The sequence below is a fragment of the Trifolium pratense genome, linkage group LG3 (assembly GCF_020283565.1).
Source record: "Trifolium pratense cultivar HEN17-A07 linkage group LG3, ARS_RC_1.1, whole genome shotgun sequence".
Taxonomy (NCBI): domain Eukaryota; kingdom Viridiplantae; phylum Streptophyta; class Magnoliopsida; order Fabales; family Fabaceae; genus Trifolium; species Trifolium pratense.
The window spans coordinates 19,035,129-19,050,756 of NC_060061.1; the positions used below are offsets into that span (position 1 = coordinate 19,035,129).

At 32.7% G+C, this 15,628-nt stretch overlaps 1 protein-coding gene across 1 annotated transcript; it reads left to right on the plus strand.

Moving 5' to 3' along the window:
- The first annotated feature begins 3,641 nt into the window (after positions 1-3,641).
- Positions 3,642-7,432, plus strand: LOC123918560 (putative E3 ubiquitin-protein ligase XBAT31). The gene is made up of 8 exons (XM_045970640.1): positions 3,642-4,123; positions 4,266-4,325; positions 4,463-4,534; positions 4,629-4,750; positions 4,862-5,002; positions 5,102-5,209; positions 5,758-6,013; positions 6,677-7,432. Exons 1-8 carry the CDS (start codon positions 3,944-3,946, stop codon positions 7,082-7,084), a joined length of 1,347 nt encoding a protein of 448 aa, XP_045826596.1. The 5' UTR covers positions 3,642-3,943; the 3' UTR covers positions 7,085-7,432.
- The last annotated feature ends 8,196 nt before the right edge of the window (positions 7,433-15,628 follow it).

Genomic DNA, 15,628 nt, shown 5'->3' on the forward strand with positions numbered 1-15,628 from the left:
TTGCCCAAGCTATGAGCCGCTTATTACCTTGAGAGTTTTTTGGTCGCCCTATGAATTTGTGGTGCGTCCTATTTTTATTTATCCGTTACTTAAATAGTAGATGAGTAAAAATGAGAAATTTAAGGAAAAGTGTCACCCGCTACTTAAGTAGGGAATGGTGTTTGAAAAAATAGTAGGATAGTAAAAGAAACTCTATTCCCTCCGCATCTCATGTGCCTAAAGACAATTCTTTGGAAAAAGTTATCTCATCAACTAAACTGGCCCACATACGACTTGAGCTGAGCTCTATCCCTTCCCTAAGAACCTTAATCAGCTCAGCACAATCAAATTCATCAACTCTCAGAAAACAACAATTTTTCACAAATAACATTGTTTTTCGGAGTTGTAGTCTCTACCACTGAGGGATCCTTGAAACCATTTGAGGACCAAGTCGCAAGCAATTGCACACAAACCCTTCTTCGTCTCAAATCAGTCAACTATATGAGACACCCTCATGAGAAATGTTTGCATTAGAATTGGCTTTTAAAATACCCATATTTTGCTTGATCCACAAGATTTTACTATTTTAGACACTCCATTTACACACAAATAAATATAGAAAATAATTAAGTAATATGTTTTTTTAGTAGTCTGGTGGTTAGAAATTTCACTCTTAGAAACATAAATTGGGTGTTCGGGGTTCGAACCCCCAACCGTACATATATAATGTGATATCCCTATCAACTGAACTAAATTTATGAGAACAAGTAATATGTACTTTTAAAACCATTAAATATATTTCATCTGATCTTTAATATAAGAAAAAGTTCACTTTTTAACTGCATTAAAAAAGATTAATATATGTAAACATTAAATTTACGATAACATATAATTGTAGTAAGAATGTGTGAATTATTCACCAAGTAATAAACTGTCATAGTCTCAAAGAAAAAGTAAACGGTCAATATGTGTATAGTAATAATAATCACAGTATATATGAGCAGTATACAATAAGTACTTTTGGCGAACCAATATGAAATCGAAATGAATAAAGAAATTTTTCTTATTGATTTGTGCAAAAGCAGATTAAAATGACTTTGTCTAAGGGAGACATAGTCACCATCCATGAGGAAAGGTAACTGTTTTGACAAGAATCAGAATATATAGCCCTCAACTCACGTCTTACCAAACACTTTTCCTAACAAAAATATATTGAAGGACCAATTAGTTGCATCAAATTAGGGAGTCCACATTGCCTAATTGGAAACCCAAGAAGCCAGCTTACATAGGTCTCTCTCTTTTTGACTAGTATTATACGATTTACGAGTCAATAATCAATCGTTAGTTAATTTAAGAGTGATTGACGTTACATTTGATAGAGAGAATCAAAGTTCAATCCTTAATAACTACGATCAGAAAGAGCTAAAACCACTTTTGATATCAGAACTTATCTCTGAAGCATATTAGACGGTCCGGTGGACCACTGATGGTGAAAAAAAAACATAAAAATTACAAGTCAATAAAATAGATTTGTCATTCAAATTTCAACTGTATACATAAATAATACGACACAACTCGATAACGAGTGTGTTTTCACTTTATTATTATTTTTTTAAAAAAACTATCAGTTGTGATGGAAAGAAATAAATAATCTTAGTTAAAGATGAAATTTTCTTAAAAATAATAAATGTAATATTTTGAGATTTTCAATGTTTCTTAAAAATGCACACAACCGTTCACTTCAAGAGTCTACTATCTTTTTGTTAGTAAGTAAAATTAAAACTGATTTGGGCCTCGGCCCTCTTTCTCTACCAAAAAAAAAATTAAAACTGATTTTAGAAAATAAAAATAGAAAACATTTTTCACAAAATAAATGGTGTCTTATGTTGTGGCAAATGTGAGTTAACTCCCACGTTGCTTAGAAAAATGAAGGCTGAACACTTTATAAGTGATAAGACTCATAAACCTAACACCTTTAAGTAGGCATGGCAATAAAACCCAAACCCGCGGGTACCCACTCAAACCATACCCGCTTTGACGGGGAAAACCCGAGTTGACTGGGTTTGGGTTTGGGTTTTCCCCGATTTCAAAAGATGGGTTTTGGGCGGGTAATGGGTACATTGATACCCACCCGAACCCGTCACCGAACCCACCCCACTTATACTAAAAATTAGATTTCACCTCTTTTAAATTAGAAATGTTTAAACAATCTCTTAAATTACGTTCATATATTTATTTTTTATTTTAATTTGAGTATTAAACAATCCATTTTCTCTATTTTTTTCCCTTTATTTAAACAAATATTGTTGAGAGAAAATAATTTTGGACATTTAACTTCTTTTTTTAATAAAAAAATACTAAAATATAATCTAAATTCATGTGGAAAGAGGCGTAATGGGGATACCCGAAACCCGATGGGGATACTCGAACCCCGTTGGGTATGGGTTTGAGGTTATCATTTTTATCCCCGCTCGAATTTGGGATGGGTTTGGGGAAACCCAAACTTTATCGGTTTGGGTTTGGGGAGGGCAAAACCCGTCCCCGCCCCGCCCCATTGCCATGCCTACCTTTAAGGTTTTGGGTTAAAATGTGGTGTCTAACTCGCTTTGCAGAGTTGTTCTTGAGCCCAATGTGGATGATCCACCGACTGCCCTCTCGTGATGACCCAACAGTGGTATCAGAGCCGGTGGTTCGACGAAGGGTTCGACCAGCTCCTTGTATCGAAAGTCTTCCTGACAAAGGTGGTCAGACGACGTCAAGCGGAAGCATAATGAATGGTTGGACTCACACTTAAGGGGGAGATTGATGTGGCAAGTGTGAGTTAAGTCTCACATTGCTTTAAAAAGTGGAGGCAAAATACTTTATAAGTAAGAAAACCCATAAATTGGATAATTTGATCGGAAGCTGCTTTATAAATGTCAAGAATATTCTTCACGACTTATACTTCACTGAAATTTGTTTGAAAGAATAGAAAACAATCATATGCAAAAAGAATGTGAAATATATAATAGGGGGATTCCATCAAACTTTAATACCATGAATGTCGCCTCTATTTCGGCTTGTTTGATAAGTGTCGAGAGCCATTTTGCACAAATAATAAAAATATATGATAATAACATGTCTCCTTGACGAATGCATATACCCGATACAATATGTTTTGTCCTATGACCAATAGTTCATTTTTTCAGATTTATTGAACATAAGCAAAAATGACACTACTTTGATCATAATTATAAACAAAAGTTCATTTTTTTCCAATAGATCAAATAAGACCAAATATACCAACTATTCAATAAATCTGAAAAATGATGATTTTTTTTGTTTATAATTGTGGCTAAATGGAGTACTCCTTTGAGCCTTATATATAAGCAATTTTTCATATTTAGATGAATGTATGATTTTTTATTTTACTTTTTGTGCTTTCACCACTAGTTTAATTTGTTTCAGGGGTCAGTTCTGACATCAAGTAATTTCAACCTCCTCTCGATTGTAGTTGCGGGTGATCAAACTGTGTGATCCTTCCTACCAAATTTAATGTCAATCACCACTGAATCAACTACTCCCTTCTATCCTTATTTGAACCGGAGAATCTAAATTCTATTTTTGGTTATTTTATTATTGGGGGATTATTTATACATGAATCTTATGCCATAAGCTGAGACATTTTTCTACCACAGTAATTTGGTGCAACAAAAGGTAGATTTATAAAATTAGTGGTGAGTTTTGAGGATAATGGAGCCTACCCTATATTGGAATCTGATTGATGCCATGCCACAGCCAAGTTAGTCTGAATAACTGCTCATCACTGACACATTCAGCTACCTATGTGACTATGTCCCTCCTTTTCTCTCTCTAATACCTTCCCTACACTTTCAAACTCAATAATAAATGGGGAAACTTTGAATTGAAAACGTGGCAACCAAACTTAGTAGTAGTAGTAGTAGTAGAACAAGAACCAAGCATCATGGGTCAAGGTCTTAGTTGCAGAGGTAGTCATGAACATGGTCTCTTTCGTGCTGTCCAACATGGTGACCTTCAAACTGTTTCTACTTTGTTAAAGACACATCCTTCTCTTATTCATCGTACTACTGTTTATGACCACCATTCTCCTCTTCATATTGCTGCTGCCAATGGTCAGATCCAGGTTCAAGATTTTCTCTTTTTCATTTTTCTTCTTCTTGCTCAATTGGGTTTTTCTTTTCATTTCCATTTTCATTTCTGGGTCTCAATAAAGATTGTGTTTTTGTTTTCAAAATTGTGTTTTTTTTATTTTGGTGATTTGGCAGGTTTTATCTAGACTTTTAGATGGATCTGCAAATCCAGATGTGTTGAATCGCCAAAAGCAGGTAACTTGTTAATTTTGATTTTGATGGAATGAATTGAAAAATTGAATGTGCTTGTTGAGAGGGAATAATTTTCTTTTATCTTTTTGTGTTTTGACTTATCTTTAACTTATCTTTAATTGCATTTTTGGAATATTCAGACTCCACTTATGTTGGCAGCAATGCATGGGAAAATTGATTGTGTGGAAAAGCTACTTGAAGCTGGTGCTAATGTATGTTACATTTCCCTCCATGTTCATTTCAATTTCATGATTTTTTTTAATAATTATTATTTTATTAAAAGAAATAATTATGAAATATTTTTAGGTATTGATGTTTGATGTGTGTCATGGAAGAACCTGTTTGCATTATGCTGCTTATTATGGTCATTCTTCTTGTCTTAAAGCAATACTTTCTGCTGCTCAATCTAGTCCTGTGGCTGCTTCTTGGTTCGTCGTTTTTGGTTTCGGCATTAATTTCTTCGTCAATTGATTCATGTGGTTGATCTATTTTGATGAATTTAAAATATTTAACAAAGATGAGAATTCAATTTATTGCAGGGGGTTTTCACGGTTTGTGAATATTAGAGATGGTAGGGGCGCTACACCGTTGCATTTGGCAGCTCGTCAAAGACGATCTGAATGCGTGCATACTTTGTTGTGTAGTGGAGCTCTTGTTTGTGCTTCAACTAGCAGATATGGGTAATGAATGATCTTTCAAAGTTCTGATGATGAGTGTGAACGGCTTGGATTTGACGTGTTTGTTTTGTTTTGTTGGCTAATATGTTGCTATATCTGCAGCTGTCCCGGGAGCACTCCTCTTCATCTAGCTGCTAAAGGAGGTTCTCTAGATTGTATCCGTGAACTATTGGCATGGGGTGCAGATCGTCTTCAACGTGATGCATCTGGGTACATTCTAGTTTCTAAATGTGAATTCTTACAACATGGATAAGATCTCATAAATGATGATTGATACATCATACATATATGCATATACATTTCGTTTTTGGTCGAAAATAATGTAGCTCATTCTTGATGATTTTGCTTAATATGGCATTCATTGTAGTAGTAAAATGTATGTAAGTTTCTTATCATCATTAATTATAGTGGCACTGATAACCATAATACAACAACTGTCTCTGAGGGAATTTGAACTATGTTTCTTGAGGTTACATTACAAGACCAAACTCTTACCACTGAGCTTACACCTCATGAACGTATCGACTCTCTTAGGAAAACCTTTAATTTGACAAATATTATCACTTGTTTTGTTAGGCCTTCCTCTTCTTTTTCTTGTTTCCGTTTTTCAATTTTGGATTTGTCTTATCCCATGTAACATTGTTGTGATTCATAACTCGAAAAAAAAAGTTCTTAAAACTTACTAGACCTGTTTTATTAAACTTCTTAGTCTAACAATTTCCTAAATTGTATTCAAACTGTATGTCGTGTTTATGCAGTCGGATACCGTATGTGGTTGCTCTGAAACACAAACACGGAGCATGTGCAGCACTGTTAAATATTGCATCTGCACAACCTCTTGTGTGGCCATCAGCTTTGAAGATAATCAGTGAGCTTAATCCGGAGGCCAAATTATTATTAGAACAGGCCTTGATGGACGCGAATAAGGAAAGGGAGAAAAATATATTGAAAGGCAGTCCTTACTCTCTTCCATCTCCAGCACACTCTGATCAGATGGATGACAATATCTCTGAGGTAATTTGACACCCTTTGTCTTCATACCAACTATTGGAGTTTAATACGTTTGTTATACATTCTATTGAGTTGAATTATGGCAATATAGTTTCTGAGAATTTGTTAAAATACAATAGGAATTAGGAAGTCTAACTGTTTGGATTTTTTTGAAAATGCAGCAAGTCAACAGTTTATTTAGTTTTTCCCTTTCTAATTTTGATCAATTTAACCTGTTGAATCATGCATAAACTTTGAGATATTTGTCTTTGACTCTGCTGTCTCAACCGAGTGACAACTTATGTAATGTTTGTTTTCACTATAGAGATGCTTTAAACGCTCGGTCACCCACCTCTAAGAATTTTAGGTTCTCACAAAACTTCAGATCGGGACGTGAGATTTCAAAAGTCATTGTGCACACAAACATGTACATCGTAGAGCTCCTTTAACCTTTTAGGCTTAGAGCTCAGTGGCTGTGTGCCATCCCGACAAGCTACTGCCGAAAATTATCCTTTTAAGGTCCATTGAATATTCATTTTAGGGTCAACTTTGAAATACCTCTCTCTCCCTAATGTGTAATCTATGTTTTCCCTTTGCATTTGCATAACACACTTGTGAGAGTGAAATGTCTTCACTTTTAGCGTACAACAACTGTATACTTATTGCGGGATCTAATATAATTTTCAGGTTAGTGAGACGGAATTATGCTGCATCTGCTTCGAGCAGGTGTGTACAATTGAAGTCCAGGACTGTGGCCACCAAATGTGTGCACAATGCACACTAACACTCTGTTGTCACAACAAGCCAAACACATCAACTTCTCATCCTACCCCACCCGTTTGTCCATTCTGTCGAAGCACCATATCTAAACTGATGGTTATCAAGATAGAAACTCACGAAGACATCTATCAAGACGGTACCACCGATACCACTTGTTTTAAGCCAAGCAAGTCAAGAAAATTCCGTAACATGAACGAGGGTAGCAGCAGCAGTTTCAAGGGACTATCTAATGTAAATTCATTCGGAAAAATGAGCGGCCGTAGTTCCGGTATGATTGCTTCCGAAAATGAATGTATTGATGATAAGCCACAATGATGATGCTGTCTGTTACTTGGTGAAGTGTTTTTGCTGATGAGTGAATGATAATTGCTTGATAAGCAAGGTAAAATGAAAATATAAAAAAGAAGAATTCAATGTGCAATATTGAGAACTAAGCAAAGTGTGCATCATCATGATGACATATTGTAAATTGTAATGTCATTGATGGTATACTAAGTCCATTAAAATTGAGAAAATTCTTTTTTCTCATTAAGGTCTAAAAAAGACCATAAAGAAAATGTATTGTGTATTATTTATTTGCTTCTGAATGTAACAACAAAATGAGCAATAAAATATGAAAGGGAAAGACATGGCCTATTGGTTGGTGTCATGTGATTATGTCTACATTGGTATAATAATTTGTGCACTACCTACCCGTACTGAAGGAAACTCACGATTAATATAACAGAAATAGGACAACTTCATGTGTCAGTATCAATGGGGGCTCACTATGTTACGGATAACTAGTTGACAAAGTAGAATTAGCATCATTGTTACAAAATCTGTGAATAATGACTAGTGACTATATTTAAGTCTTGTGGCTGGTCCAATAATTTTATTATAAGGATGACGATACTTTATGTGCTCTTGTCAAAAATATGTATTATAGTAAGCTGTACCTTACATTAAATCATTTGGTTGAGCTCAACTATTGTTACAAAGTTTCAATTCAGCTGTGAGATAACCTGAAGGTAAATGAGGGTAATTTTCATCTTACAAGTTGATTTTGTAAAGTTGAGTTAGACTCAACTCTCATTTCTAAGATGATATCACCATGATCTGTTGGACCATTTACATTTAGGTTTCTGATTAGGTCACTCACCATTTATATTCGTGCACCAGTCAATTTTTTAAATTTAGAACAAATTGTTCACTGAAATAATTTTTAACTAGATTTTACTTACCTCTTGATTTGAATGATCTATAAATTATTAGAATTTCTTTCTCAAGGAAATTGGATGGTCAAGTCCAAAAGATATGTTAGTGATATTACTTACGTTGTTTATGATATTTTAGAAAAGATAAACATAATGTACTATATTGTTGTATTATATTCTATTTATTTTAATGCATTGCACAATAATTTTGTATTGTCAAAATCATAGTTTAACTTTTGTCACTGACTTTTTCTTAAAAAAATTTACTTTTAAACAAAAATGATACATCTATTAAAAATAATATTATTGCGCACTCTGATCAAGATATTTGCATTGCCTTTTAAATTGTACACCAAATTATATTAAAGAAAAAAAATACAGTAATATCTTAATTAAAGATTATGTCCTAATTCACGACCATATGGGCCCTGGCCACATAGAAAACAAGCTTAAGTAATTAAAAAACTTGTAACCATCCCATTTGAATCCAAAACAAAGTGGTTTCTGATTCATGTATTCACATGAATCAGAATGGGAACGTGCAAGGTACGATAAATAATTCAATTCATCTGCAATCTGCATGATGTACTTTTGTTTTCGTTTTCAAAGGAAATAATAATAATCTGAGAGAATAATTGTTTTCATTACCTACTTTACATGAACCAAAGGTCTTTCATGCTTTTCATATTTCAGTGTTAGAATCTTATCCAACAATCTCTACCTCAAGTGCGAATAAACGAGAACTTTTCATCTTATATGCACTTATATGTTCAAAAAAGAAATAATACATGCACCATTATTAGCATCACATCAACAGAACGCGCCACATATTTCAACAAGCCTGAGTGGTTCGCTATTGTAATGTCACAATTTTTGGATGGGGGTGATTACCTCAAAGATCAAGGATCAAATGGAAAAAAAATTAATACTTGAATGGACTCGAGAGTTTTTTCTTTCTTCTACGTGTAATCGTAGAGATTAATCCTTTAAATTTTGTGAGATTTAAATGGGTAATAAATTCTTCCTAAGAGTTTTAATACTGCAGCATGCTTAAGCTTGAAGTCGAACCCATGACCTTAATTAAGCTAGAAGAGACCTGCACTATATCATCTAAATACTCTTAGGGCCAAAGCTTGTTAAAGAATTTTAACCATGGCCTATAGGGCCACGCATGAATTCAAAACACGTATATAAAACTAACAAGCCAAACAAAAAAATTTCTTTGCTCTTCATGTGCTCTGTTTTCCCTGTCTCAGTGTTTTCTGCCTTGAACTGATGGATCAACAACAAGTAATGGTGAGACTGAGACCATCCATCCACGATTCCATGAATAATGTAACTGTTTCAGAGCAAGGAATTGACCAAGGGGTGAAAAATAATGTTTTCTGCATCAGCTGTAATTTTATTACTCCTTCAGCATTTGACAGAAAAACTGAGAGATGAAATTAAACTTCTTGCCCTTTTTTCTCTTCGAGATTTCTTATTTTTTACTTTTTCTTTTAATGTTAAAAAACATGTACAAGAATATTTGTTTTTTTTAACCATTAAACCGAATCATCGGAATTACTCTTCTCTTACCAATCGTAAGTTGGTTCAGTGGTGGTCACACTAAATTTAATTAGTATGAAGAACTACGGTTCGATCCCCTGCAACTACGATCGAAAAGGGGCTCGAACCACTTGAACCTAGAACTGATCCCGAACCAGATTAAAACGGTGGTAAAAATTTACTCTTCCCTTCAAGATTTCTAAAACAACTACCCAAAAACACATAAAACTCCCAATTGTGATTTTACATTGTAGGGTTAAATAAGGTTTTACATTAACATTTGATTTTCTTGAAATTAAAATAAGGTATTTTGATTATATTTAGTGTGAAAATGTGAAGAAAAATATACCACATATAAACACCAATTAGGTAATCGTTTAATTCGTAAATCATACATTTTTATTTCTTAAAAATAGTTGATAATTATTAGAATTTATGATAATTTTTTGACATTGGACCACCTATTCATATGGTCCATATTTGACTTGACTTAAAGGTGTGCACAAGTCCCTCAAGTTTTGCATCATGCACAAGTCCCCGAAAACACTATAAAGAATACAAATTTTATAAAATTTATCGTTTGATTGAAAGTTTATATCGTATACATCATCTATAAATTCTTTTAGAAAAATTGAAAATCATTTGATAAGTTATTGAGACCCATCAAAATTAACGGTTTATGGATTTTTGTGGAACACCCTTAATCCTGATGAGTTTCAATAACATATCAAATGATTTTCAAAAAAATTTAAAAAATTTATGGATGATCTAAACGATATAAACTTTTCATCCAACGGTGAATTTTGTAAAATTCGTATTCATTATAAAAATATCGAAGACTTGTGCACCATGCACCATCTAATCAAGTGGTGCACGTTACACAAAGCCTATATTTAAACTTTACTAAAAGTAGCATATGAAGAAACACTATAAATTTTGGTAAAAAAAATACTATAAGGTGGTGAAAGAGTGATCATCAGCAAGTGACTCTACTTTGTATTTGTTTACCATATGTTCCACCCATATAGTCATGGTCATGGGTTCAATACAATACAATATGGTATATTAACTATTATTTAGGGACTAGGTAAAAATGTAGTAGATTTAGCTAAACTATGAACAACTTCATTTTTTTGTCGTTTAATAAACTCAACACTAGAGTTACTATAATAGTTAGAAAATAGACTCTTACAATGGGGAGATTATAACACCAAATTCAATAGCATCATGTGTATGTACATCGAACATGTCAACGATTTTCTTTGAATCGAGATCAAAATCTACCGGTCCCAAATTCAATTCATGAACCCCAAGCAAGAGTCAAAAGTAGACCAAAAGCTTCACCAATGTGAATCGCACATACTGAAATAAATCGGTCATACCTAGCCAACACAAACGCATCAAACTCGTCTCTAATACAGATGTTAATTCCCACTTTATTATTTTGAGATGATAATGAAGAATCTATATTGCGCTTAACACGTCCAATGGCTGGTCAAGTCCATTTTATTACTTGTGCATCATACATTCATACTGACTTGCAGAGGCATTGTCTGTAGCTGATCACGAACCAATTGCCATTCATGTAGTAAATTTATGGCAGACATATATACAAAGTTTTGAACATCAATGGTATGAAATTTCTCTCACTCGAATCTTATTCACATTATTATAAGAGTTCAATCTTTTCTGCAAGATCCAACATTATTATATGATAAAAAATAGGCTTAATTAGTAAAATGGTCCCTTAAAGACATTTTTGGTTTAAGATTGGTCCCTTAAAGAAAAAAATGTCCAAATAGGTCACTTAAAGAAGAAAAATGTCCGAATAGGTCCCTTAAAGACATATCCGTTAATCAGTTTGGTCCCTAAAAAAAGGTCTGAATAGGACCAAACTGATTAACGAAGATGTCTTTAAGGGACCTATTCAGACATTTTTTTCTTTAAGGGACCTATTTGGACCTTTTTTTCTTTAAGGGACCAATTTGAAACCAAAAATATCTTTAAGGGACCATTTTACTAATTAAGCCTAAAAAATATTCATTGTAAGCTGTTGGAGTTTGTCTTCAAAATGATGCAGAAAACAGAGTCCTGCCCCTGTGCCCAGCGCCATGCGCAGGAGGGGCTACGCCATGCGCAATTGTTGTTTCAAGAATTGGTTTCTTGATCTGTTGGATGCGCCATGCGCAGGTGACCTGATATATATATTTTCTGCTGCGTTTTGCAGCCGCAAGAGGAGAAAAAAATTAGGGTTTTGCGATTGGTTCTTCACCAACATCAATCTAGGGTCAAAAGGGGATTCTTTTGGGTATACTCTAGGGTTGGGATAATCATTGTAACACCGGGAAACACTTGTTGATTGAAATCTTTTAGTCACGGGAAGAGATTTGAGAAAATGGTATAATTAGGGTTGAAGTCTAATTCTTTGCAACTCTTGTATTGAATCTTGTTGTAATCAAGTTTTTCTATCGATAGTGGAACAGAGAGTCTCTCTCCCCCAGAGTAGGTCGATTTTGACTGAACTAGGTAAACACTTGCTTTATGTTCTTTACAGTTTTATCGCTTATCTTTTGTTTGTGATTATTATTGTTATTTCCATGTTTTGATTGCTTATTTGATTTGCTCCACACATCAAGGTTATTGGTGTGATTTTAATCGAATTCACAACATAAACTTATGGCATGACCTTGGCAAATTATGCCTAAATCTGACTCTCTTTTTTGTTAGACTTCAATGAAACTCTAATTTTAATATAGGACTAAAATCCCATTTTTTATGTAGGACAAAAATGTACTTAACTACTCAATTTCAGCTTATATATATTTAGTGCGTGAATTTAGCCGGACGGATTTGAATCCTCTCCAATTTTTCGTTATGTTTTTTCTCCCTTTTCTTCATTCAAGGGTTTGTTTTTTCTCTTTTTTATTCTTTGTAATTTACAAACCCTTAGATTTAAAAAAATGCAAGAAAATATGAGAAAAATTGGAGAGGATCCAAATCCGAATTTAACCATTAAATTATTAAAAAAGTTTTGCCTATTATACGAATAAATTTACCAAACACGACAGATCAACGAATAAATTTAGACTAATTTTCGTGCTTTTATTTCTTTCCTCTTTCTTTCTCTCAAACCAAACATACCCTAGCAACATTCGCAAGCTCTTTTTTATCATTTAATCAACTAGTTTAATTTTTACGTCTTATTATTTAGGTTTAAAACTTATCTCACGTACTACACAATAAAATTAAAATAAAGAAGAAAGCTCATAGGTATATTCTGTTCGAATGGTATCAGTAATTCACATGACTCTCTGAGGAACTGCTACGGAGGCGGAAACAGGCTCGTTGGTGGCTACAGGTGTACAGATATATATATGTATCAGTACTGAACCAAAAATAAATTATTAAAAAAGTGATAATGTTAGTACTTCCTTTTTACTCACATGTGTGTCTAAATTTGACGAGGAATTTTTAAGAATATATAGTTCATTTTAAATTAAAAGATTTTTTCGTCCGATAAATATTTTCAATTTTAATCTTTTAAATTTTCTTAATAAGTTTTATCTTCAAATACTTTTTATTATATATTATTATGAAACTATGGTAGACGATGAGGGTCTTTGGGCGTGCCTTAATTGATATTCTTAAAGTTTCTTTGATACTTGCTATTCTCTTAACTTATAAAAAAAAAAGTTTAATTGATATGCACCGACGGTATAAAATGGTTTTACACGATCGTCCAATAAACAACCATCATTTTTCCATGTCATATCAAGAAAGTGGGGTGAAGTGGAGTGATATGGCGGAAAACATGGTTGATATTGGTTGACAGTGTAAAATTATTTTACACCGTCGGTGCATATCAATTAAATCCAAAAAAAAAAAACTTTTTATTATAAATTGATATATTAAATTCAATTGGTCAACGAATTTCACTAAATGAATTCAAGTTCAATTTTTAAATAGAATAATATTTTTTTATCAAACTTTATTTAACTTGTGATCGAATTTTAAATTACCAGATCTTCTTTCTTTAGGAATTTGAGAGGCTAAAACAAAAAAAAAGGCGGTTAATTTTTCTTTCTTGATTTTAAATTAATTCATGTGTACTCGTTATATTTTTGAATAATTTTTTGTATCAATATTTATCATATTACAAGAATCTCTCCCACAAAAAATTAATTCTTTAAAAAAACAAGATGAATAAATAATAATTTTTAAATGTCTAAATCTTAAAAATTCATCTCTTGTTAAACATTTCTAAATTTTTGAAAGAGAAATTTCTATAATGTAGCAAAAATTGTTCAAAATTCAGAAGGATAGTCGAGAGTCGACTTAAAAGTAGATACAAAAAGTCGTGACAACAAATATTTAAGAATAAAACTTGCTAAAAAATCTTAAATGACATTTTTTTTTGTTTACAATAGAGCTGATGATCGAACCTTGAACACCAAATCTAATGGTTTTAAATGACGTTGTATTGGGCTTTTACTTTTGGTTTTAATGAAAAAGTACAAAAATACAATATAAGTTCATGCAGGTATTTGACGGGATACCCAAACCCGATCAGTTATGGGTTGGCTCATTGGGATTGAGGCGAGTATGAGGAATATACCTCCTGAACCCTATCAGGTTTGGAGACGGGGAGGCAAAAGTCGTTCCCACTCTACCTGTTGTCAGAGTTGGGATCCTCTCCATTTCCTATTATTTCAATTTCTTTCATTACCAAAGTTTTTTAATATTATGGGGTGTATAAAAGATTTTTGGACCCATTTAATGTCACGTTTTTGCATTTATATTCCTAAAATTATATAATAATGAAAGAAATGAAAAGAATTAGAAATGGAGAGATCTAACTCCTGTTGACATCCTAATCTCATCGACTAATTTGCAACTTCATTAATTAATAAAATAAGAATTATTAACTACATATTTTATATTTTATATTATATATATATATATATATATATATATATATATTTAAAAAAAATTATGTAAAATAAGTGGTTAATGATTTATATATTTTTTTTAGGAAAATGTTAAGTTGTGCCCTTAAGGCACATGTGTACTTAGAGGATACATGTTAACAAGATAAATGTGAAAAAAATTTATTGAACTTGTGCTGTACAGTATTCAATTATCTAAATATTAAATTTTTTGTATCATTAAATACTATATTTTTATTTTTAAATAATTTAATATGCGTCATTAGAGTACAAGTTAACATAATTTTTTTTATAGTAAAAGTAAGTAAATTATATCCTAGCTAGAAACTACACCCTTTTTCTCAATTTTTTTAGAGATAACATGAGACAGAGGGTGCAGATTTAAATTTTGTTGGCTACTTGGCTTCCATCCCAATCCTAGCATTCAGTGGCTGTGGGCAGGTCAGCCGTCAGCCTTATAGCATGAAAATAGAACAGAGAGAAGAAACTAATGATTTATGCATATTGATCAGAGAAAACGATATGACGATGAAATGTAACCCCACAATCTTAACAATTATGAGAAAAAAACAGACCCACCATTTAAAAATCAGTGAGGAAAATTTATGAATTATAATTATTAATAGTATTATATCACTTGAGGTGAAAATTCTAAAAGTGAATAATTGTTAGTCAAAAGAGTAGTACCTTAGCTGGCTGTTGAGTTCAATATGGGGTACCTTTGATGTCAGATTCTATTGCAGAGTCGTCATTTTCCCTTCGTTTTGTGCTTTGCACTGCAGTAAATAAAAAGGGTAAGTAATTTTCATGGATAGATCACAGTACCCAGGTTAGAGACCCGCTGACCTTATCTTGCCAACTTTCATACCATATGCTTTGTTTGGATTAAGAAGGAAAGAAAGAGAGGAAATATGCTTAAAGAAAAGAAATGAGTATAAAGGAATACTTCATTCATTCGGTTAGAATTATAAGCAAAAAATAATTTTTTAGTTTCATTAAAAACAATGTATATGTTCTATATTATTGACTACATGCATACATCAGTTTTCAATAAACTTCACAATAATCACCATCATCTTACATGTTAGGATTCGAACCTGCGTCAAGCAGGTCATATTCTTATAAACATTAACCATACCGATCAAGTGAAACAGTTTTCAATAAACTTA

Coding starts and splice junctions, on each gene's coding strand:
- LOC123918560 (XM_045970640.1), top strand. CDS start 3,944: ATGGGTCAAGGTCTTAGTTGCAGAGGTAGTCATGAACATGGTCTCTTT. Junction 4,124..4,265: donor CTGCCAATGGTCAGATCCAG/GTTCAAGATTTT, acceptor GTGATTTGGCAG/GTTTTATCTAGACTTTTAGA. Junction 4,535..4,628: donor TACTTGAAGCTGGTGCTAAT/GTATGTTACATT, acceptor AAATATTTTTAG/GTATTGATGTTTGATGTGTG.